The sequence below is a fragment of the Staurois parvus genome, unplaced genomic scaffold, assembly GCF_062004578.1.
Source record: "Staurois parvus isolate SC_StPar_1 unplaced genomic scaffold, SC_StPar_1.0 ptg000183l, whole genome shotgun sequence".
In the NCBI taxonomy this organism is placed as follows: Eukaryota; Metazoa; Chordata; class Amphibia; order Anura; family Ranidae; genus Staurois; species Staurois parvus.
In genome coordinates this window covers 6,513,910-6,536,632 of record NW_028317979.1, presented here as the reverse complement: position 1 = coordinate 6,536,632, position 22,723 = coordinate 6,513,910, and the positions used below count along the sequence as shown (strand labels likewise).

The window sequence follows — 22,723 nt, the reverse complement described above, 5'->3', positions numbered from 1 at the left end:
TTTACTTCTTGTTTATAGTATGCAAACATTTGCATGCCCATCAGCTGACATCTGATATAGTCTGGTCAAATTTACAGATCTAAACACCCTGTGTTGACAAGCAAATGACCAGCTCCATCAAATCCAAAACTTATCTGATTACACAGAGCTTAAGCATGCATTCCAAAATATATGCTAAATTCTACAGACAAATTATTTCTAAAGGTTGAAGGTTATTTTACATTCATGCATGAAAGGTAAAAAAGCTTCTATGTGCAGCTTCTACCGCAGTCCCACCCCAGTACATACCTGAGCCTGATGTGCATGAGAGTAGCGGCTCCTCACTGGCTCAGAGACAGCAGCTGTAGCCATTGGCTGCTGCTGATGTCAATCACAGCCAGTGAGGAGGGAGCAAGTGGTGGGGCTTTGCCATGCTCTGTGTGTCTACAGACACACAGAGCAGGTCTCAGGAGCAAGCATGAACAAACCACTTGCTATGGGGCCATTTAGCAGTGGAGAGGAGCCAGGAGCACCAGCGCGGGAACGAAAAAGAGGAGGATCGGGGCTGCTATGTGTAAAACCACTGCACAGAGCAGGTAAATCTTTACCTTTAGTATCACTTTAATGTCATGGCATTTGTCTATGGGAGAAGGGTGTGGGAGATTGCTGCAGGTATGGGAGAGAGCATCATTAAAAATGTGCATTAAATCAGTCACACCAGAGCAAGGTTCAAGAAAAAAAAAAAATGTATTAACCAATTCAATACCGGGCAATTTTACACCTTCCTGCCCAGGCCATTTTTCAGGTTTCAGCGCTCTCACACTTTGAATGACAATTGCGCGGTCATACAACATTGTACCCAAACTAAAATTTTATAATTTTCTTCACACAACTAGAGCTTTCTTTTGATGGTATTTAATCATCGCTGGGGTTTTTATTTTTTGCTAAATTAACAAAAAAAGACAGAAAATTTTGAAAAAAAAAACACGGTTTTTCTTTGTTTCTGTTATAAAAGTTTACAAATAAATAATTGTTCTTCATAAATTTAGGCCGAGATGTATTCTGCTACATGTCTTTGGTGAAAATAACCCAAATTAGGATGTATTTTTTAGTTTGTAGGAAGGTTATAGAGTTCACAAACTATGGTATAGATCTGAATATTGATCAATCCTGAAGTACTGACAGCCAATCTAATTTCTTGAGGTCCAAGAATGTCAGAATAGTACAGATATCCCCCAAATGACCACTTTTCGCAAAGTAGACAGTCTGACGTACTTCATAAGAGGCATGGCGAGTTTTTTAAAGTTGTATTTTTTTTGTCATAATTTTTTTTCACGTACGGTCACCAGTGCAGTACAGCATCATCATATCACTGGCATGGCATTGTATACAACTGTCATGTGACCTGCTGTGATTGGTCACAGCAAGTCACATGGTACCGGCAACAGGGGCCGGTACTCAGATCTGTCATCGGCCGTGTCCGAGGTACACGGTCGGTGGCAGATCGTGCCGCTGTGCGGCACTGCAAGCGCGCAAACTGCGCATGTGCGGAAGGACGTCATATGGCAGCCTCCCGGAAAGCGAATACATTTTTACAGATGCCATTCGGCCATAGGACGGGCGTCAAATGGTTAAACACCACAAATATCCATTCATTACATTCTTTTTCTTTGCAATCTATGGCTTGCAGTGGGAGTGGGAAGCTACATTGAACTGCACAAGGAAGAAGTGAGATATGTATATATATATATATATATATATACATACATACATACATATACATACATATATATACAGTGGGGATCGAAAGTTTGGGCACCCCAGCTAAAAATTTGTATTAATGTGCATAAAGAAGCCAAGGAAAGATGGAAAAATCTCCAAAAGGCATCAAATTACAGATTAGACATTCTTATAATATGTCAACAAAAGTTAGATTTTATTTACATCATTTACACTTTCAAAATAACAGAAAACAAAAAAATGGAGTCTGCAAAAGTTTGGGCACCCTGCAGAATTTATAGCATGCATTGCCCCCTTTGCAAAGCTGAGACCTGCCAGTGTCATGGATTGTTCTCAATCATCGTCTGGGAAGACCAGGTGATGTCAATCTCAAAGGTTTTAAATGCCCAGACTCATCTGACCTTGCCCCAACAATCAGCACCATGGGTTCTTCTAAGCAGTTGTCTAGAAAACTGAAACTAGTTGACGCTCACAAAGCTGGAGAAGGCTATAAGAAGATAGCAAAGCGTTTTCAGATGTCAATATCCTCTGTTCGGAATGTAATTAAGAAATGGCAGTCATCAGGAACAGTGGAAGTTAAAGCAAGATCTGGAAGACCAAGAAAAATATCAGACAGAACAGCTCGCAGGATTGTGAGAAAAACAATTTAAAACCCACGTTTGACTGCACGATCCCTCCAGAAAGATCTGGCAGACACTGGAGTTGTGGTACACTATTCCACTATAAAGAGATACTTGTACAAATATGGTCTTCATAGAAGAGTCATCAGAAGAAAACCTCTTCTACGTCCTCACCACAAAAATCATCATTTGAACTTTGCAAATGAACATATAGACAAGTTTGATGCATTTTGGAAACAAGTTCTGTGGACCGATGAGGTTAAAATTTAACTGTTTGGCCGGAATGAGCAAAGCTACGTTTGGAGAAGAAGGGGCACAGAATATAATGAAAAGAACCTCTGTCCAACTGTTAAGCATGGGGTTGGATCAATCATGCTTTGGGGTTGCGTTGCAGCCAGTGGCACAGGGAACATCTCACGAGTAGAAGGAAAAATGGATTCAATAAAATTTCAGCAAATTATGGATGGTAACTTGATGCCATCTGTGAAAAAGCTGAAGTTAAAGAGAGGATGGCTTCTACAAATGGATAATGACCTCGAAATCCACGGAGGATTACATCAAGAGGCGTAAACTAAAGGTTTTGCCATGGCCTTCACAATTTTCTGACCTCAACATAATTGAAAATCTATGGATAGACCTTAAAAGAGCAGTGCGTGACAGACAGCCCAGAAATCTCAAAGAACTGGAAGACTTTTGTAAGGAAGAATGGGCAAAGATACCTCAAACAAGAATTGAAAGACTCTTGGCTGGCTACAAAAAGCGTTTACAAGCTGTGATACTTGCCAAAGGGGGCAGTACAAGATATTAACTCTGCAGGGTGCCCAAACTTTTGCAGACGCCATTTTTTTGTTTTCTGTTATTTTGAAAGTGTAAATGATGGAAATAAAATCTAACTTTTGTTGACATATTATAAGAATGTCTAATCTGTAATTTGATGCCTTTTGGAGATTTTTCCATCTTTCCTTGGCTTCTTTATGCACATTAATACAAATTTTTAGCTGGGGTGCCCAAACTTTCGATCCCCACTGTGTGTATATATATATATATATATATATATATATATATATATCACACACATACTGTACGTACATACACACACACACACACACACTGAATAGACGATTGTAATAGCAGTACACAAAATCACTAGACAGAGAAAGTCTGCTCTTACACTGACAATTATCTTTGCGATGCAAGATTTTAGCAAAAGCAAGTCTACTGGATGTTTCCATGACACTATACGGATAGAAGTTACCCTAAATGAATACATACACACACACACACACACACTGAATAGACGATTGTAATAGCAGTACACAAAATCACTAGACAGAGAAAGTCTGCTCTTACACTGACAATTATCTTTGCGATGCAAGATTTTAGCAAAAGCAAGTCTACTGGATGTTTCCATGACACTATACGGATAGAAGTTACCCTAAATGAATGGTTGCACAATGTAAAATTGCTGTTTCAAATATGTTTCCTGGAATATTCTTTGTGGAAGTGAACAATATGGAACAATTTTTCTATAATTTTGCTGTAAAAGAGGATGTATAGTGGTATGTACATTTTCTCTCTTTTTAAAGTGGTACTAAAGCCACTTTGTTAATTCTTACCTGCAGGCAAACTTCTAATAAAACTTAACTGTAGGTAAAATTAATATCTCCTAAACGCGCACCGTTTAGGAGATATTAAGTATTTTTTTTTTAATTTAAGAGCTGGCACATGCACCCTGAAGGAACGGCATACCCATGCCATTCCTTCAGAGTATTGTGCCATGACCCGACACTCCCGTGTGCATGAGCGGGAGTGACGTCATCGCGGGTCAGCCATTCAGATGGCTGTAGCTCGCGAACCCGTTTTAAGGTAAGTTTTACATAATGTGCTAGTATGCAATGCATACTGGCACATAATGCCTTTACCTTGCAGGGGATTTTGTTTTGGAAGCGGTTTACGATCGCTTTAGTTATAGTCAAGACTAGAGTACAGTGTACAAAAATTATTTTCTTTTATTCAAGTGAATAGTTGATTGCAAGTGTGTTTCATATTTTATTGCCAGAAAACAGGCAGAGATGTGGGCTAATTTTTATCATGTTTTCCAGGTTAGTCTCACCTTTTTCTTTAAGAAAAACTATTTACAGAATTCGATAGCACAAGCTGCAATTGGGATGGTATTCTGCATACCTGGGTTGTGACGAGTGGTTTTTTGAAATTACTGTTGCCTTCCTATCATCTCGAACCAGTCTTCCCATCGACCTCTGACATCAACAAGACATTTTCGTCCACACAACTGTCGCCCATTGGATATTTTTCTCTTTTTTTTTCTCTGTAAACCCTAGAGATGGTTGTGCATGAAAATCCCAGGAGATCAGCAGTTTCTGAAATTCTCAGACCAGTCCATCTGGCACCAACAACCATGCCACGCTCACAGTCACTTAAATCCCCTTTCTTCCCCATTCTAATGCTCGGTTTAAAATTCAGCAAGTCATCTTCAACAAGTCTAGATGCCAAATGCATTGAGTTACTCTCATGTGACTGGCTGAATAGCATTTTGTGTTACCAAGCTACTGAACAGGTATACCTAATAAAGAGGCCGGTGAGTGTAAACCGGGAATAGACAGCAATAAAAATCAGAAACAGAGGTTCTAACAATTCCTCAAACTAATCCAAAAAAGTTGGTCTTTTATACAAACACTACTACTTTTTGCATTTTGCAATTATTCTGAGTTTTTCTTCCTTCAAAACTATCAACTGTAACTAAATATATAATGCTTTAGTCATACCTAAAACAATTAACCTTTTCCAAAGTACATGCTACATAATCCTGACAATCATTAACAAACCCAATTTAATAATACCTATTAGAATCGAGGACAATGTTTTTATACTGTTAATTAAGTCGGGCCATTTTTAATTTGACATATGACTCAAGTTTGAAGGTAAAACCTAAGTAAAGTGTCTAGATTTTAACAAGTATTCTAATTATTTGCTAGACCGTTCCAACTTTAACTTTCTAATTAATATTTGGACACCATCTTCAGTGTAGAAATCCCAGTGGCTCTGTGCGGTTTTGTTATTTTGTACTGGGATTCTAATTTCATTCTCATTATTAGCAATGTAGCTAGATCTTTGCATATCACAGCTGTGATTAAAACAACAAAAAATGCATGCAGCTGCTTGCAGCCTAAAATAAGTGGAATTATTAATAGAGTTCAAATAATGCTGGCTTGTATGAAATGAGCTTTCTACTCATTTTATAAGCTTATGATACTTAAAGCCCAACTGAATTTAAAGTTTAAATCAAATAAATACGTTCCCTCTGCATCAAAACAAAAAGGTGTGCAGTCTTGCATGACATTTTCTTTAGAAACCAGCTACACCTTGAATTGAAAAGCCTGCCCCCTGTCCTGAATGGAGGAAAAGAACACAACTCGCTACACAGTCTCATAGGGAAACATGCACAGCTGAGACTGTCAATCACCTTCTTTAGTTGGAGGAAGGGGAGGGGGCATCTTCTGGGATTGTCTGGTGTTGGCATACACTATCAGAAGTGATTCATGAAGATAGCAGAAAAATTACAAAGCAAACATAAATCACACTACAGGTAGGTGCTTTGTATAGAGGCAAGTGCACACTATAGAGGGATATGTGTTATTAATTTTAGAGGTTTACAATCACTTTAAAGGTTACTGCAATTAATCATTTTTTACCTTTATTTTGCAGCAATGAGTATTATCGTCTTACCACAGTCCTCTGAGCTCCACTTTGCCACTGAAGCTGGTCATAGATGGCTCACAATCTGGCAAATTTCTGCTGAATTGTGATTGACTGAGCCAGGTGCAAAATTATCAGCCAAACAGTGACAGCAGAACCTATCAGTTGCAGTCGCTGTTTGGCAATATTAGCAGCAGCTGACTGAATAGTGCAGATTTCACTATCTATGCCATTAAGAATAGATAGGAGAATTTATGGTTTATCTCTTACGTATGGGACTGAACAGCCAAAATCCGGGGTGTCGTAATTTAACACAAAATAAAAAATTAAACACCAATATCCATCACCTCACCCCAGACAACATTGTCTGTAACACCATTAAAATATATACATGAAGTCAATGTATGGCGGTAACTAGTGTGAGAATATTAGCACAACAGCGACAACCAGCAGTCATATGTCAGGCTATAACTATCACCCTCTGGGTTAGCACCAACGGGATGTACTAATATGGACTATTATACCTATGTTAGTCCAATGATTCCTAGATGAGGAAAAATGACATTAAGTCCAAGAGGTGCCACTGAAAAAATTATATGAAAATAATCCTGTTACGGATAAGGTGGTATACTCAGTCCCACAGTATGAATCACTGGATGTATAACACAGAATAGTGGAATGCAAGGTGAGCACCCATTGGAATTGTAATGAAAGGATAGATAAATTTCACAAGTTGGTGATGGCAAAAGTTCATGAACACAGAAAGTTCAGGTAAGTATTGGCAATTGAACACAGGTTCCTTGTATCACAGAAATGGAACCTTGGAGTCTTGAATGGTCAGCTCTGAACATGGCATAAACCAGCTATCAATTCTTAAAAAAGAGACAAAAAGAAAGTGCACCAACCTTGGTGTAGTATTACAGGAATTTATTAAAACCTTAGCTTGTAAGCTCCTTAAGGGTTAGGGACTGATGTGAATGTATAATAATATGTAAAGCGCTGCGTAAATTGACAACGCTATACAAGTACCTGAAATAAATAAATTAAAAGCCAAGTTCACCTTTAGGAAATATAATAAAATGCACATATTTTTGCAAGTGAAACAAATCTGTATTTATTATTTTTTTCTGGAGCTTGCAGAGCATTGCACCTATAATCAGCAGATCACGGGTGCAATGCCAGGCTCCTACAGAATCTCAGTATAGCTGTCGGCCCGTACCTCCCGAACAGTTACTGGAGAGCAGGAGGAGCAATGAACTACGAGAGCGCTCACCAGCGCCTTTGCAGTTCATGGAGAACTATAACTCCTCTGTCTCAATGACAGATGGTATGGTAGTTGAGTTGAAGTTCATTCATTCACAAAACTAAATTGATACAGCCATGTAGGCAGAGTGCTCCAGGGCCACGCTGTTCCTAAATTGTGACAGCTTGTGGTACAGCTTAAGACACACTTGAAAAACAGTAAAGAAGTTAGATGGAATGCAGAGACATAAGTAGTACTAAGCCCAGGGTCTTCAAATAACTATTGATGAGGCTCTGTCATAAATTGCAACATTGTAAATAGTATGGTATGCAGCATAAAAACACAAATCTGTGATGCTAGCATTTTTCCTGTACTAACCTATAGCTAAACTTCACAGTGTTAAGTTTTTTACATCCTTCATAATTCTTACCGTATTGAGGTTACCTTTCTAAACAAGTGACTACACTAAACAATAAGATGATACCAATCAGATACCAAACACTAATTTACAAGGTTAGAAGATTAAAGCGAACATACTTAGGATCTTCCGACAAAACATACTTCATAAATATATCATGTTTGGTATCTAACAGGCAATAATGTTATTCTGTTAAATCACAGGAGTGTGGCACCTTGTTACAGGAAAAACTGGATAGTTGACATCAGTGGCGTAACATGGGGGGGGGGGCAGCCAGCTCTGTTACCCTGGACTCAACATCTAGAGAGGCGCAGAAAATGTTCCGTGCCCACTGTTCCAACTTCCAAGTGTGTTGTGCGCTCACTCTGAGCCTCAGCCTAACACTCCTTGCACTGACTGCACTCCGACCACCACTTTCCATCCATTAGCAGCCTGAGCCTCCCAGCTGTCCAAGCTTGGTGATGGGCGCCCTGTGACTGGCTGAACTGGTCACATGCATGGTGGAGTTGGCTGGCCTGTGGGTGATCGCGGTTTGTCCAGCTGCTTGTTCTTGCCTTGCTGCCTTGGCCTCACCGCTGGGCCTCCACTCTGGATCTCCTCGTTTGTCACAGCAGAATTGGTATCCCGTGACAATGAAGATCTGTACCCCTGGCAGCAACTGCACATTAGCTGGCCTCAAGCAAAATAAGCCGAGCTGCTGCAGACAAGGAGTTAACTGAACTCAATTAACCCCTTACATGCCGATTTCTCCCTCTCTGTCCACCTGGCTCCCTCCTCCCCTCTACCTGGCTGCATCCCCCCCTCTCTTCTGTCGATCTGGCTCCATCCTTCCCTCCACCTGACTGCACCTCCTCCACTCTTCTGTCTACCTGGCTCCATCATCCCCTGCACCTGACTTCATCCCCTCCTCTCTTCTGTCCACCTGGCTGCATCCCCTCCTCTCTTTGTTCATCTGGTTCCATCCTCCCCTCTCCTGGCTGCATCCCCTCCTCTCTTCTGTCCACCTGGCTCTGTCCCCCCCCTCCTCTCTTCTGTCCACCTGGCTCCATCCTCCTCTCCACCTGGCTCCATCCTTACCTCTCTTTTGTTCAATTGGTTCCATCCTGAAGAATAGAAAAGCCAGATTAGATTTTGCCAAAAATATCTAAAAAAGCCAGACCAGTTCTGGAAAAGAATTCTTTAGACGGATGAAACTAAGATTAATCTGTACCAGAATGACGGGAAGAAAAAAAGTGTGGAGAAGGCTTGGAACAGCTCATGATCCAAAGCACACAACATCATCTGTAAAACATGGTGGAGGCAGTGTGTTGGCATGGGCATGCATGGCTTCCAGTGACACAGAGTCATTGGTGTTTATTGATGATGTGACAGAAGATAGAAGCGGCTAGATGAACTCTGCAGTGTTTAGAAATATACTGTTAGCCCAGATTCAGCCAAATGCAGCAAAGTTCATTGGATGATGCTTTACAGTACAGATGGACAATGATCGAAAACACACTGCAAAAGCAACCCAGGAGCTTTTGAAGGAAAATAAGTGGAATATTCTGCAAAGGCAGAGTCAATCACCTGATCTCAACCCAATTGACCATGCATTTCACTTGCTGAAGGCAAAACTAAAGGCAGAAATACCCACAAAGAACAACTGAAGACAGCTGCAGTTAGAGCCTGGCAAAACATAAGAAAGGAGGGGACCCAGTCCTTGGTAATGTCCATGGGTTCCAGACTTCAGGCAGTCATTGCCGGTAAAGGATTATCAACAAAATATTAAAAATGAACATTTTATTTATGTTTATATGCATTTGTACAATTACATTTGAGCCCCTAAAAATGGAGGGACTGTGTATAAAAATAGTTGCAGTTCCTAAAATTTGTACTTGATATGTATGTTCAACCCCTTGAATTAAAGCTGAAAGTCTGCACTTCATATTCATTTGGATTGTTTCGTTTTAATTTACTTTTGTGGCATACAGATCCAAAAGTATGAAAATTGTGCCTGTCATGTTTCACATGACTGTCATATGTCTTTAAGTGTTCTTTGTATTTTGTCTCTGCTCCTCCCTTTCCTTTGGTTTAGTTCATGCTGTATAAATATCCCACCCTTTTCCCCAGTAATGCATTTCAGCTTCAAGCCTTATGTCTTATGGTCTTATGAAAGTAGATCACATTATGATCTTTTGACCTATCCGATGTTCATTGTTGTACGATTCTCCGTTTATGGAATAAACTTCACAAGATCTAAAAGGTGTCATCTGGATCGAGTCACTGCCAGTGTTATTCAACTAAGATTGGAGTTATCGCTATCTCATCACAACTGTAAGTTACAGAGATCACACTTTCTATGCTTAGATTAGAGAGACAGAACAGTGCCTGTGTCCAAATACAGTATATATGGACCTAAACTGTATGTGCCTAATAGTTTATGCTGTGCATGCGTGCTGTGATCCACTGTAAAACGCCCTGCGCTTGCTTTTTTTCTTTATTTCCTTTACCTGAACATGATACTTTATTTAACGCTATGTGTGCCAGCATGCTGTGATGCATTTTAGGGCATATAACACATTGCACAGTGCAAAAATGAAATATTTTACTTTCTTTTTTAATGCATGTCATCATGGCTCATTGCTGTGAAGTAAGTCTACTAATTTTCACTTTCCTTTAACAAGGTAAGTTGTATGGCAAAAGAAGTAGCTAGAAGGTTGGAGGGCAAGTGGGTGCTACTGTTCAGGCATCCAAGCGATTCCTTGGGATCCTTCCAGAGTCTGAAGTTTCTACAGCTGATAGCCCACTGTAAGCTGACTCTGGGTTACAGGAGAACAAAAGTAAGTATACTCATGTAACCCTGTACTCCTGTAAAGAGAAGTACGGCCAAAACTCCTTTGGCCGTACTTCTCTTTTAAAAATATTTTCCAACGTAAAAGCAGACTTTGTGCAGTAACCATACATTTAGAATTTCTCTGCACCAGCACAATCTCCTTTTTCTTAAAACATTCTTAACTTTCAGCTTTGGGGAATCAAGTGGCTTCCCTGTTTGCTCATGTGAGTGCAGGTCTTTGGCCGAGTGCTGTCACTCTGAGCAGGGAGACAGTTCTTAACCCTGTGCAAACTCCAATTAGGGCTGGATCGCCAACTTGGAGTGCTGCTCAAAGCACTGAAAAACTTGCCCATGCAGTCCAAGGCACAGGTCGGGTGCAGACGTTTAAACATGCCCATCCAGGCTAGCAGAAACAGAACAGAAAACAGAAGGTGGAAAATGTTTCAAATAAATAAACATGGTATCTGACAAAGCCCAGATCTTTGGAATAGTTACAGGCTGCAAATATTTACAGGGGATGTGGTGTGAACACTGCAATATTTCACTGCCACGCGCATTTTCACACTTAAAACGGGAGGTTGCCTAAGAAGAAGAAAAACATAAAATAAATTGCGAGCAAGGAGGGTTTTTTTGCAGAAGACGCATGATATGACTCTTCTACAATAAAAATGAATGTACACTGAGCTCGCCATGCCCTGCTGTACATGGACGTGGAAGCTAAGACATACTGAGCAGGTCAGTCAAAATAGTGTACCCAGAAAAAAAATGGGTGATTATGTCGGCGCCAGCCAGAAAGCGCAAGATGTCAAATAGCTGAAGGAGTATCCGCAAGTACCCGGTCTCCAATGTAAGAAAATGCAGGTAAAAGCAAAGAGAAATAAATTATCTTAAATGCCTACTTGCGTCGTTCTTCTTATCAACACATTTTTTATTCACTTGCACAAGTCCCTTTGAACATACTAGAAAATTTGACTACTAAAAATTGGTCAGTTCTCTAGCACAGTCTTTTATGCAGCTGCTGGGGAAGAAGTGAAGCAGAATACTATTAAGTGTAACACGAATGACAGTTCTGTGTCTGTCAGAGCTGCCAACATCACATCCAAGATGGTGGAACCCAGCAGCAATCTTGAGCTTTTGGATCTTAACAAAGGAGGCTTCTACAGGTATTAAACATTCATAAAACATGTTAAATGCACATCTTTTGGTAAGATTTCCTTTTTTAGTTTTAACTTAGAATAGGTTACAGAATTTCTGTTGGGATTTAATTTGTCTCTGACCCCACTGGGGAGATTTTCTCTTACTTCCTGTCTTTCAACAGAAGTACATGAAATGGGAAGAATGATTGCCATCAGAACAGAAAAGTAAAGACAGCAATAGCAACATTGTCAGAAGCTGTCTATCTGTTCCCTCTACAAACAAATTTTCATTTTAGTTGTGTCACTATTTAGATATTTCCTACAGCAACCAGTCTTGACTGGAAGGGAGAGAAAAACTCTAATACAAATAAAAACAATATTAATCATAATATTATTATTATACAAAGCATTTCCCTCTATTGTGTGTACTTGTCTCACAAGTGTCATGACTGTCTGTTGCCTCATTCCTCTGCTATCTGCATGAGGTACTTCTGTCCTGACACCAAGAGAAAAATGGTGATGGGGAAGGCACAGCCTGTGATTGACAGCCTCAGCTCTGTTCCTGTGTGCTGTGTGAAGGGGGGGGGGGGTGTCCCCTTCCTCCAATCAGCTCTCAGAGCTCTCCTTCCTTATGTAACTTCAGCTCCCTGCCCCCTGCTTTTCAGAACTGAGAGTTCCTGTGTAAATTTGAGACTATGACTGGATGTAGAGAAGAGAAGACTGCAGATAAAAAAGTACATTTTATGTGGGAGGGTGTATTTAATCTATGTGCATCACCTGTGGCCAGCCACTTCACTGGGTATATGGAAGGGTTTGCAACCACTTTAATAATATATGACATATACAGAACAGTAAAGCAGACAGAATTCTGGTATTTGTGATAGGATGCAATAAGGATAGCCTAAAGGGGTACATCATTAAAATCTGGTGCCTAATCTAATTGGATTTTTGCGGGCAATAGTCCCACTTTTATTGTATGATAGGCAAGCACTTTCTTCTCTAAGAATCTGTTATTTTCATTACACTACAAGTAATTGATGTTATATAAAATTTCATGGTATAAATGTTGAATAGTTTCCAGTGAGCGCTTCTTGCGCCGCGCTAGTAAAAACAATTTGAAAAGACACGGCTAATTTCACACTATTATAAATAAGAAAAAGATTTCTGTGTGAGGAGAGCATAATTTCAATCAATGCTGAAAATACTGAGCACATGCATACAAATGAAGGGTTTATATATTATAATTTGTAGAAGTCTACTTGGTCTAAATTGTATTGAAATTGCGTAATTTTCTACATTGGATAGCATGGAAGAAAATCAATTTTTCAGTTTAAAAACATCAACAAACATTCCCACATTACAATGAAATTGATGAATTGTGTTCATTGTAAATTAGCTACAATGATCACTCCTGGAGCTAAAGACATATGCAAATATGGACAATGTAATTAAAAGGTAGGAAGGCAGATACCTGACACAGCCAAGACTCTTCGAGTCCTAGAAGTATCTCAAGTTCTAGGATAGGCAAAGGTTTTTTGCACAGCAGAACTAGCACTGATATCAGCAGTCAGGCAAGGAAAGGCTTAGCTAGGACACATAACAATGTCCAGGTAACAGAAAGAACTACTCTTACAGTGTCCAGTGGTCCTGAATTGTGTAGACAGTAAGGGCCCGTGCACATCTTATAATGTTGAGATGGAGAAGAGCATCGGCTACCAGGAAGCGAGGAATAATAAATACTATTGCTTATTCCCATCCCCTAGGCTAAACAAAAAGTGAAGTGTGAGGGGGCAGGCCCTATTGCAAAAATACTTTTTACAGCTGACTGAAGTGTATCTTTAATATAATGATCACTCCTACAGCCCTAATCATGTAGGCATTGGTAGGGTATACAAGAATGGAAGTTTGTTCCGAAAGTAAAAAATCTCAGGCAGTCATAATGAGAAAAATCTGACACACTGTTGCAGATGCACTTGTCAGCAAGCACCAGGTGTTGGCCCCTAAAGCGGTTCATTTGCTATCTCAAGCACTGTAGTAGAAACAAGAAAAGTAGCCACACCACAGTTAAAAAGCAGTCATCACAGTTTATTAAACAATCTTGTCCAAGATGGACCACCTGGAATGCAACCTCTCTCAGCCTCCTAATGCTCAGATATGAAAGCAATGATCGGCCAAGCATCATGTTTGTTGTTATAGCGTACACTCTGTGCACACGAATGTCTGACATACAGAAAACAAGAAGTGCACCGAGTTATTGAAGATAACCCACAAGCTATACCGATAGTGACTGGGTTCAGAAAAGCTGTATGATAACCCTTTGGGATTGAACATAAAGGGCCAGATGATATGCTGCTGGATGTGTGGACCATGTGTAATTATGACTGGTCTTGCGACCAACTCCATTGTAAAGACATCACAACTAGAGAACAACTATATGTCCACAATGTTCATTTATTAAGGTTAAAATGTTTAGTCCCCGGAAGTGATGTGCCGCTAGATGGAGGAGGATAAACAAAAGGAACATGTAGTGTCTTTGATCTCCAAGCAGATGCATTCTGAGGAGTAGCCTCTTTGTCAAGTCATGAACACTATGGAAGATCTAACAGTTGCATAAGCTCTCATGGTTTATACCATTTCTCCATATAGATGGAGTATGTTTTTATCTAATAATGTTAACCTTATGAAATGGACATTATAGACGTATTGTTGGTTTCTAGTATCTTTACAATGGAGTTGGTTGCAAGACCAGTCATAGTTACACATGATCAACACATCATCCTGCAGCATACATTATGGCCCTTTATGTTCAATCCGAAAGGGAAAAATAAAAATATTGTAACTCTTACCTGTATGAACCATAGGAATTCTTCTTTTTAAACAGCAGGGATTCCTGTCACCATAGTCCATGGCACAGCGTAGTCAAACAGGTGAAAATCAAGGGCTTTTCTAGCAAATCATTGTATTTTATGGCTGTAATACCTTAACAGGCTTAACCTGTAATTGGTGTTGTGGATGAAATCCCTAGCAGAAATTTTTGTCAGTTGCAAAATGTAGGGTTAGGGAAAGTGATAAGGACAAAAGGTCCATAAATTTCAAATGATTGCATTTTATGGTTGTACAACACCAGATTTCAACAGACATTATTACTGTGAGTGAAATCCTTAGCATTAATCACAGTAGCTGCAGTATGATTTAATGTGAGAAGGAAAACTTTTTTTTTCTAAGTGTATACCTCAAGTAATACTGTTGCCATGTAAGAAGTAATAAAATAATCTCACCTCTTCATAATAGTTTCTCTGGCAATCTGCCATATTTAAAAATGTAGCTTTCAAGTCAGATCTCATGTTTTTTGTCCATCTCTCCCAATCGGCCTTCAAGGCATTGTTGGCGCATTCAACTTTGTCTTCGAGTTTTCCAACCTCTTCTTTCAGCTGTAATTAGACATTTATGTTATAAGCAGCTAAAATACATCCAACCTATGCATACACAATTTTAAAGAAAAGATGAATATGTAAAAAACAGCAGTGGAATGCAAGATCTGCTTTTGGTGGATGCTTGTGTTTATACAAGTAAAGAACCGGACCTGAACAGTACCCACTTATGTAGAGTTAAAGAATATATCACCTACATAAACCTCTGATTTAGTGTATAATGAAGCATCATGTGCAAAAACCTTTGAGGCGCAATAATACAACATACTACACTGATGTTGAAGTAGGATTCTGGGCACTGGAGTAGGACTACCACTGTATACCTGGGATGGGGAGAATTTCCCTCACTTCACTGGTCACCAAGACAAGATGTGATGGAAAATCTCTTCCACTGGGCAGAAACAAACAATAAAATTCAATGGGTGTTTTTGCTTCCCAAGCCATGTTGGGAAGATTCCCTTCAATACTTGACTTAATGAGAGTGGTTACCAGGAAAAGAAGTGAGGGGATATTGAGACATCAATATCACCCGACACCTTTCCCTTACATGCAGATGGCAGTATGCACCAAGGATTGCATGTGCGGCCCCAGAAACTTAGGAGCACAAACTTGGTTTCGTTCCCTACCCATGAATGCGCAGTCCACTCTCTCACAGAACACTGAGCTGTGAAAGAGGGTGTATTGCACATTTGGGTAGGGCACCAAGCTGAGTGCTTGTTCCGGAGTTTCCGTGGCCACGCATCCAGTGCTCAGTACATCCATCAACGGGACAGAGAGACGAGGACAATTTAAAGACCATCTGAAAAAGCAAACATTCTTTTACAAAATGGAGCACAACTTGTCACTGTTTTTGGAAAAAGTAAGCAAAAATGAACTAAATGTTTAAAATTGTGGGCAGATTTAAAAACCCCAATATTCATTTTTTATTTCATTTTTAATTTATTATCATAAAATCCTGAAATAAAACCTAGTGTAAAAGCTGGAATCTAACGTGCTTTTAGCCTCTTGAAATTACAGCAGCATGCAGATTGGGAGTGAGAAGGGCAGCACTTGGGGACAATCAGGTATTCTGCATGCACACATGCTGACGAGAACACAAGCAAATTCTGAAATCTAAAATTAACAACTTGAATCTGCTTTCAGCCTTATGCCATTAAATCAGTATGAAGATAGGGAGAGGGAGGGCCAATCTAGTTTTCTGCATGCACATATGTTTTTTTCTGGTTCTTTATATTCCAATCACAAGATGCAAGCAGAAAGGGGCAGTAAACAAAAGTCAAATTCCTATCCTGTTTATGCTGTTTGGATAGGTTGCATAAACCCGGGATTGCTCTGTAACCAGGCAACCTGAGAATTTTAACTTAGGAGGTCCCTCTTTGGTTGCATGGAGAGTGGCAGCGAGAGCAGCATGTTGGTTTTGCTCTTTATGCAGTACTCATGTCTGCTGCGGCTGCTCCATTCAATTGCACAGTTGAGCGCCTTACTTTCTGCTTGTGTATATAAAATCTCAGGTTATCAGAGTCTGTCACCCTCAGACTGGAAGACTGTGTGCATGTTCACCTCACCAACACGCTGTCCAAGGCTGTGAGATATTTAATGACCGTTAGTAGGCAGGTCCAGGCCAACCAGTTTGTCCCTGGTTGCTGTTCTGGGTGTGCAATGTGTTCACTTACTGCCTTACTAGAAGGGCTAAGTCAGAAAACCAAGTGCAAGAATCAAGTAACAGCTGGTTGCATGCACAAAAAGTACCAAAGACTGTGACTCACTTTCAGCAAGACACAGCTTAATAAAGTGTCTGTGGTTCTGGAGGTGAGCAGTGTAGGAAGATGGTGGAAGGCGATGTAAAGGTAGGCAGTACTGGATATGGGTAGCAGGAGATGTAGAGGTAAGCATAGTTGGAAGAGGGTGGCCGGGGACGCAGAAGTGAGCAGTGTTGGAAAAGGGTGGCGAGGGGTATGGAGATTAGCAATGTTGGAAAAGGGTGGCAGAAGATGCAAAGGGTGATGGGATGCAGAGGTGAGCAGTGTTGAAAGAGGGTGAGAGGCAATGCAGAGGTGAGCAGCGATGAAAGAGGGCGACGAGATGCAGAGGTGAGCAGTGTTGAAAGAGGATAAGGGGATGCAGAGGTTAGCAGTGTTGAAAGAGGATGAGAGGCAATGCAGAGGTGAGCAGTGATGAAAGAGGGTGACAGGATGCAGAGGTGAGCAGTGATGAAAGAGGGTGACAGGATGCAGAGGTGAGCAGTATCGGAAGATGACAGGGGGCCAGGGAGTGCAGAGGTGAGCAGTGTTGGAAGAGGGTGGTAGGGAACGCAGAGGTGAGCAGTGTTGGAAGAGGGTGGCAGGGGACGCAGAGGTGAGCAGTGTTGGAAGAGGGTGGTAGGGGACGCAGAGGTGAACAGTATTGGAAGAGGGTGAGGGGAGGCAGAGGTGAGCAGTATTGGAAGAGGGTGAGGGGAGGCAGAGATGATCAGTATTGGAAGAGGGTGAGGGGAGGCAGAGGTGAGCAGTATTGGAAGAGGGTGAGGGGAGGCAGAGATGATCAGTATTGGAAGAGGGTGAGGGGAGGCAGAGGTGAGCAGTATTGGAAGAGGGTGAGGGGAGGCAGAGGTGAGCAGTATTGGAAAAGGGTGAGGGGAGGCAGAGGTGAGCAGTATTGGAAGAGGATGAGGTGAGGCAGAGGTGAGCAGTATTGGAAGAGGGTGAGGTGAGGCAGAGGTGAGTAGTATTGGAAGAGGATGAGGTGAGGCAGAGGTGAGCAGTGTTGAAAGAGGGCGACGGGATGCAGAGGTAAGCAGTATTGAAAGTGGATGGTGGGAGACGCAGACATGAGCAGTGTTGGAACAGGGTGGCAGAGCATGCAGAGATGAACAGAGTTGGAAGACGGTGGAGGGAGATGCTTGGTTGAGCAGTGTTGGAAGAGGGTGGTGGGAGACGCAGATATGACCACCTGGCAGATGATGGCAGGAGGCCAGGGGATGCAGAGTTGAGCAGTGTTGGAAGAGGGTGGCAGGGGATGCAGAGATGAGCAGTGTTGGAAGAGGGAGACATCGGTGAGCAGTGTTGGAAGAGGATGGCAGAGGATGTAGAGGTGAGCAGTGTTGAAAGAGTGTGACGAGATGCAGAGGTGAGAAGTGTTAGAAGAGGATGGCAGGGGGTGCAACGGTGAGCAATGTTGGAAGAAGGTGATGGGACATAGAGATGAGCAGTGTCGGAAGAGGGTGATGAGAATAGAGATGAGCAGTATTGGAAGAGGGTGAGGGGGTGCAGAGGTGAGCAGTGTTGAAAGAGAGTGAGGGGATGCAGAGGTGAGCAGTGTTGAAAGAGAGTGAGGGGATGCAGAGGTGAGCAGTGTTGAAAGAGAGTGAGGGGATGCAGAGGTGAGCAGTGTTGAAAGAGAGTGAGGGGATGCAGAGGTGAGCAGTGTTGAAAGAGAGTGAGGGGATGCAGAGGTGAGCAGTGTTGAAAGAGAGTGAGGGGATGCAGAGGTGAGCAGTGTTGAAAGAGAGTGAGGGGATGCAGAGGTGAGCAGTGTTGAAAGAGAGTGAGGGGATGCAGAGGTGAGCAGTGTTGAAAGAGAGTGAGGGGATGCAGAGGTGAGCAGTGTTGAAAGAGAGTGAGGGGATGCAGAGGTGAGCAGTGTTGAAAGTGGGTGAGGGGGTGCAGAGGTGAGCAGTGTTGAAAGAGGGTGAGGGGATGCAGAAGCCAGCAGTGTTAGAAGATGTTAGGGGGTGCAGGGGTGAGTTGGGAGGTGCAAGCTCAAGGTGTCTTAGAAGCTGGGTTTGGGAGGCATCAGTGTACCCTCTCTACTTGCAGCTTAGAAGCAGTCGCACAGACTACAGGAAAAGCACAGACTGGAGGAATCAGTGGCAGCATAGGTTTGTAGAGGAGACCGGCACCGAATGACACACAAATAGCACTGTTAAGTAATCTGCAGCTGAACAGATGTGTCACCTGTCTATTGACTGCTATGTATGTCTACTGATCCACCTTGAAATCACTTTGCCCCATGCCCTGCTTTAAACAGACTGTACAGACTAAAAGTTACAGTTAGTTACATAAATAATTTTACTCATGAACAAGATCTTTTTACCGGCTTTTCTCCTTATCATAAATCTTCCATCATATACAGCATTTTATTTTTTGCTGCATACTGAATAAATGCCCTTAGTAATGTCTGCTGCAGGGGATGCCATTGCACACTTGCCACAGACAGCAAAAAGACTAGGGACACTCCTGCATAAATCTCAGAACTGGCACAAGCTCCAATAGATGCATTTCAATGGTGCATATAGCCGTATATCTGGAGTTTATATACATTTTTGATATATCATAAAATAATAATTTGAATGTTCCAAATGACATCTGATAACATGCTTAGGTTTTATTCAGCCTAAACAAGAGCAATGCACAAATGTGGTAAAGTAGCTACTATACGCATTTCTACAATTCCTCACTCTGCCACTGATGAATGCCATCTGTGTTCTTGTCTACAAAAAATAAAAAGCAATAAAATAAATACACAAAAATCTTCAAGCCATTGGACATCCCTTGGGTGAAAAAGAACCTGAAAATGATACACAGATTGTGTTTTCTGCATATGAAGTTGGCACAGAATAAAACCATGCATATTATGCTGGCATCTGCAATTGTTTTGTAATTGGCCAGATTGAATGATCATGTTTTGATATACAGATTGTTTTTTCCTAAGAGATAGATGTTAGCAAAGTGATTGTTTAACATAAAGACCCCAAATTCAAATATGAAAACGTCTATCTTGGTAGGGTTTTGTTAGATTTGATCTCAACAGCATATTGGAGAAAATGATCGTCATGGAGCTTAAGGAAATATACTGTGGCAGATCTAAATTAATAATACAGGAAAAATGTCCAGATATGGAAATTAACACTTATGAAGGATGATCTATAAAAACTAACTGAATCTGATCTGAAATCTGTTATTTGCAACACTTCCGATTTCCTGAGGTGCATTTATAAAGGCTGAGTCAGGCTAAAGCCTAGTACACACGATCAGAAACTCATGCGAAAAAAACCGCTTTCAGAGCCAATGTATGGTAATCTGATCATTGGTACACAACGTTTCTCCAAAAGCATTCGAAGCTACAAGCACGAAAATGTTTCTTGTACTATACTAGATTGTATGATTTTCGTCCAAAAATACAATACATCATTGTCAAATTTTTATTCTGTTGTACAAGGATTTTCGTAACTTTAGTAACCTCTTCACTTTCGATATGGGACTAGTATGCAAAAAAACAACAAACAAACATATGATCATTCGTCCGATATTCTCATCATGTACAGGGTTTTACCCTTTTGCTGCCAGAGCCGCTTTTGCATTTTTGCACGTTTAAAAAATTATTTTATTTATTTCAGGTACTTGTATAGCGCTGTGCTTACATATATATTGTAAATTCACATCAGTCCTTAACCCTCAAGGGGCGTACAATCTAGGCCTGAAGATTAAAAAACAAAAAAAAACAAACATTATATATTTTCTGAAAGCAGACACTCTATAGAATAAAATATTGGTAGTTCCAATTTTTTATGTCACATGATATTATTGCAAAGGTCTAGGAAACTCAAAATAATAGTAAAAACTCAAAATAATAATAGTAAAAATCACATTAAAGTGAATTTTAGGGCAAACAAGTGCAAGAAAATTACCCAAATGTTTAGTAAAATTTAAAAGATGAAGATGGGGTGAGTAAATAGATACCAAACATGCCAAACCTTAAATTTGAGTGTGTCTATGAAATTGTGTCAAAGTTCAGTACCCTATATTTTCAATAGACGAAGCTTCAAAAGCCCTTATAGGTCATCAGTTTAGCATTACGGAGGAGGTCTGGTGCTAAAACTATTGCTCTCACTCCGGCAAGTGCGGTGATATGCAATATGTGTATCACAATCAACGTCTTCACTTATAGACGCCCGACGTGTGCGTTTATGTTTGTACGTGTGCATATGTGGAGGTGGGGGGGGGGCTCAACATTTTTTGGGGGGATGTTATGTGTTGGGTGTAACTTTTTTTTAACCAAAAAAAAAAATGATTTTTACTTAACATTTTTTTTCATCACATAGACGACACAAAGTCCCCTATGTGATGATTTTTTGGTGACAGGTTCTCTTCAATGAGACATGCAGGGTCTAAAAGACCCTACATGTCTCCTCTGTGATCCATTAGATGTATTGCAATGCAAATCGCACTGCAATACATTTTTCCTCAGCTAATCTAGCTGGGAAAGTGACAGCCGTGACCCGGAAGTGATGTCATGGATGTTGGCTTCCAAATCACACAAAGAAGAGGAGTGGATGCTCGTCTGCTTTCCTCTCTCCCCTCCACCCGCAATGGCTCTCCCTGGAGCCAGCATATGGCCAAGCGGAGCCCGGCTACATTGCACGTGCATGCCAGGGGGCAGGCAGGAGTCTGACTGCCAGTTTTATACACAATCCCGATGGATTGTGTATAAACCTTTCTCTCCCCCTCTCCCCCCCCCCGCTGTCAGGTCCATATGGTGTATGAACCTGGAAACGAAAGGGTTAAGGGCCCAAATATTTTTTCCAATCATTATATTGTTTTCCAAACAAATATTGCCAAACATACCATTGCACAGGTTACCATTTTATTAAGTAAATAACCTGCAAAATGTTACATCTCAGGAAAGTATGTGAACCGACTAATTTTACACATTTATCAAACTGACTCTTGCAGCTCCTATTGGAAGATGCCTGGGGATGCAAAGATATATCTTATAAATACTGGACTGACCCACAATTATTTTGCTTGCCAGTTTTCAAGCATCCTGTAGGCAGCAGTATAACCCAACTTTATCTGAATTTCTGTGTCTCTCAATGCTTGAAGTGATTGAAGCGGTATTAGTGCACTTGTAACAAAAACAATTGAGTACTTTCCATGATACTTTTTTTAGCTGCACTAACATCCAAATTTTCAGCACAAGGGTGTACCCCCTTCTTCAAGGTCCAAGCAGTACTAATACACAAAGTTTTATCAGAATGTTAGTAGGGCAATCTCTGAGGAAAAAAACAAACATACACACAAACCAATGGTAATAAAACTTGAATAGTAATTGAGATAAGGCAGGGAGAGGGCTATGGAATGGGAAAGGGACCGAGAGGTGACAGTAATCATAAAACCATTGAATAGTGACTTAGAAAACCAAGGTCCTCATTTAGTCCATTATCTTTTATGTCAAATAAAATTATTCTTAGTTCAAAAGTTTCTGAGTAGTTTTGACGTTCCCTTTAAGAAACAAAACATTAATCTCTTCCATAGTGTGGTCTGGTATTGGGGGTTGTTTGAATATTTATTTCAACTTTTCATCCTTTGTTATAACGGGTTGCAAATCTTTGATTATCTGTACTATCCCTTCTAGTGCTGGATTCTATATGGCTACTAAAGGTACTGGGTTATTGCTTGTTTTTCTATTTGTATTGTAGAAGATTCTCTCTTCAGGTTTTCAGGTCCACATGCATTGTTTGTATTGATGGTTTTGTCCCTGTAACCATTCTTATGGAAGGACTCTGCTAGTACTCTGAGATGTTTATTTTGGTTTATTGAGTCTGAGCATATTTAGTGGTATTTGATGGTCT

General features: G+C 40.8%; 1 protein-coding gene across 1 annotated transcript in view; it reads right to left on the bottom strand.

The window, feature by feature from the left end:
* SNX7 (sorting nexin 7) overlaps positions 1 to 22,723 on the bottom strand; it is a 161,550-nt gene that overhangs the window by 21,628 nt on the left and 117,199 nt on the right. The window contains exon 8 of the mRNA XM_089677281.1: positions 14,941 to 15,093. Coding sequence (XP_089533407.1) covers positions 14,941 to 15,093 — 153 coding nt within the window. The remainder of the gene's footprint in view (positions 1 to 14,940; positions 15,094 to 22,723) is intronic.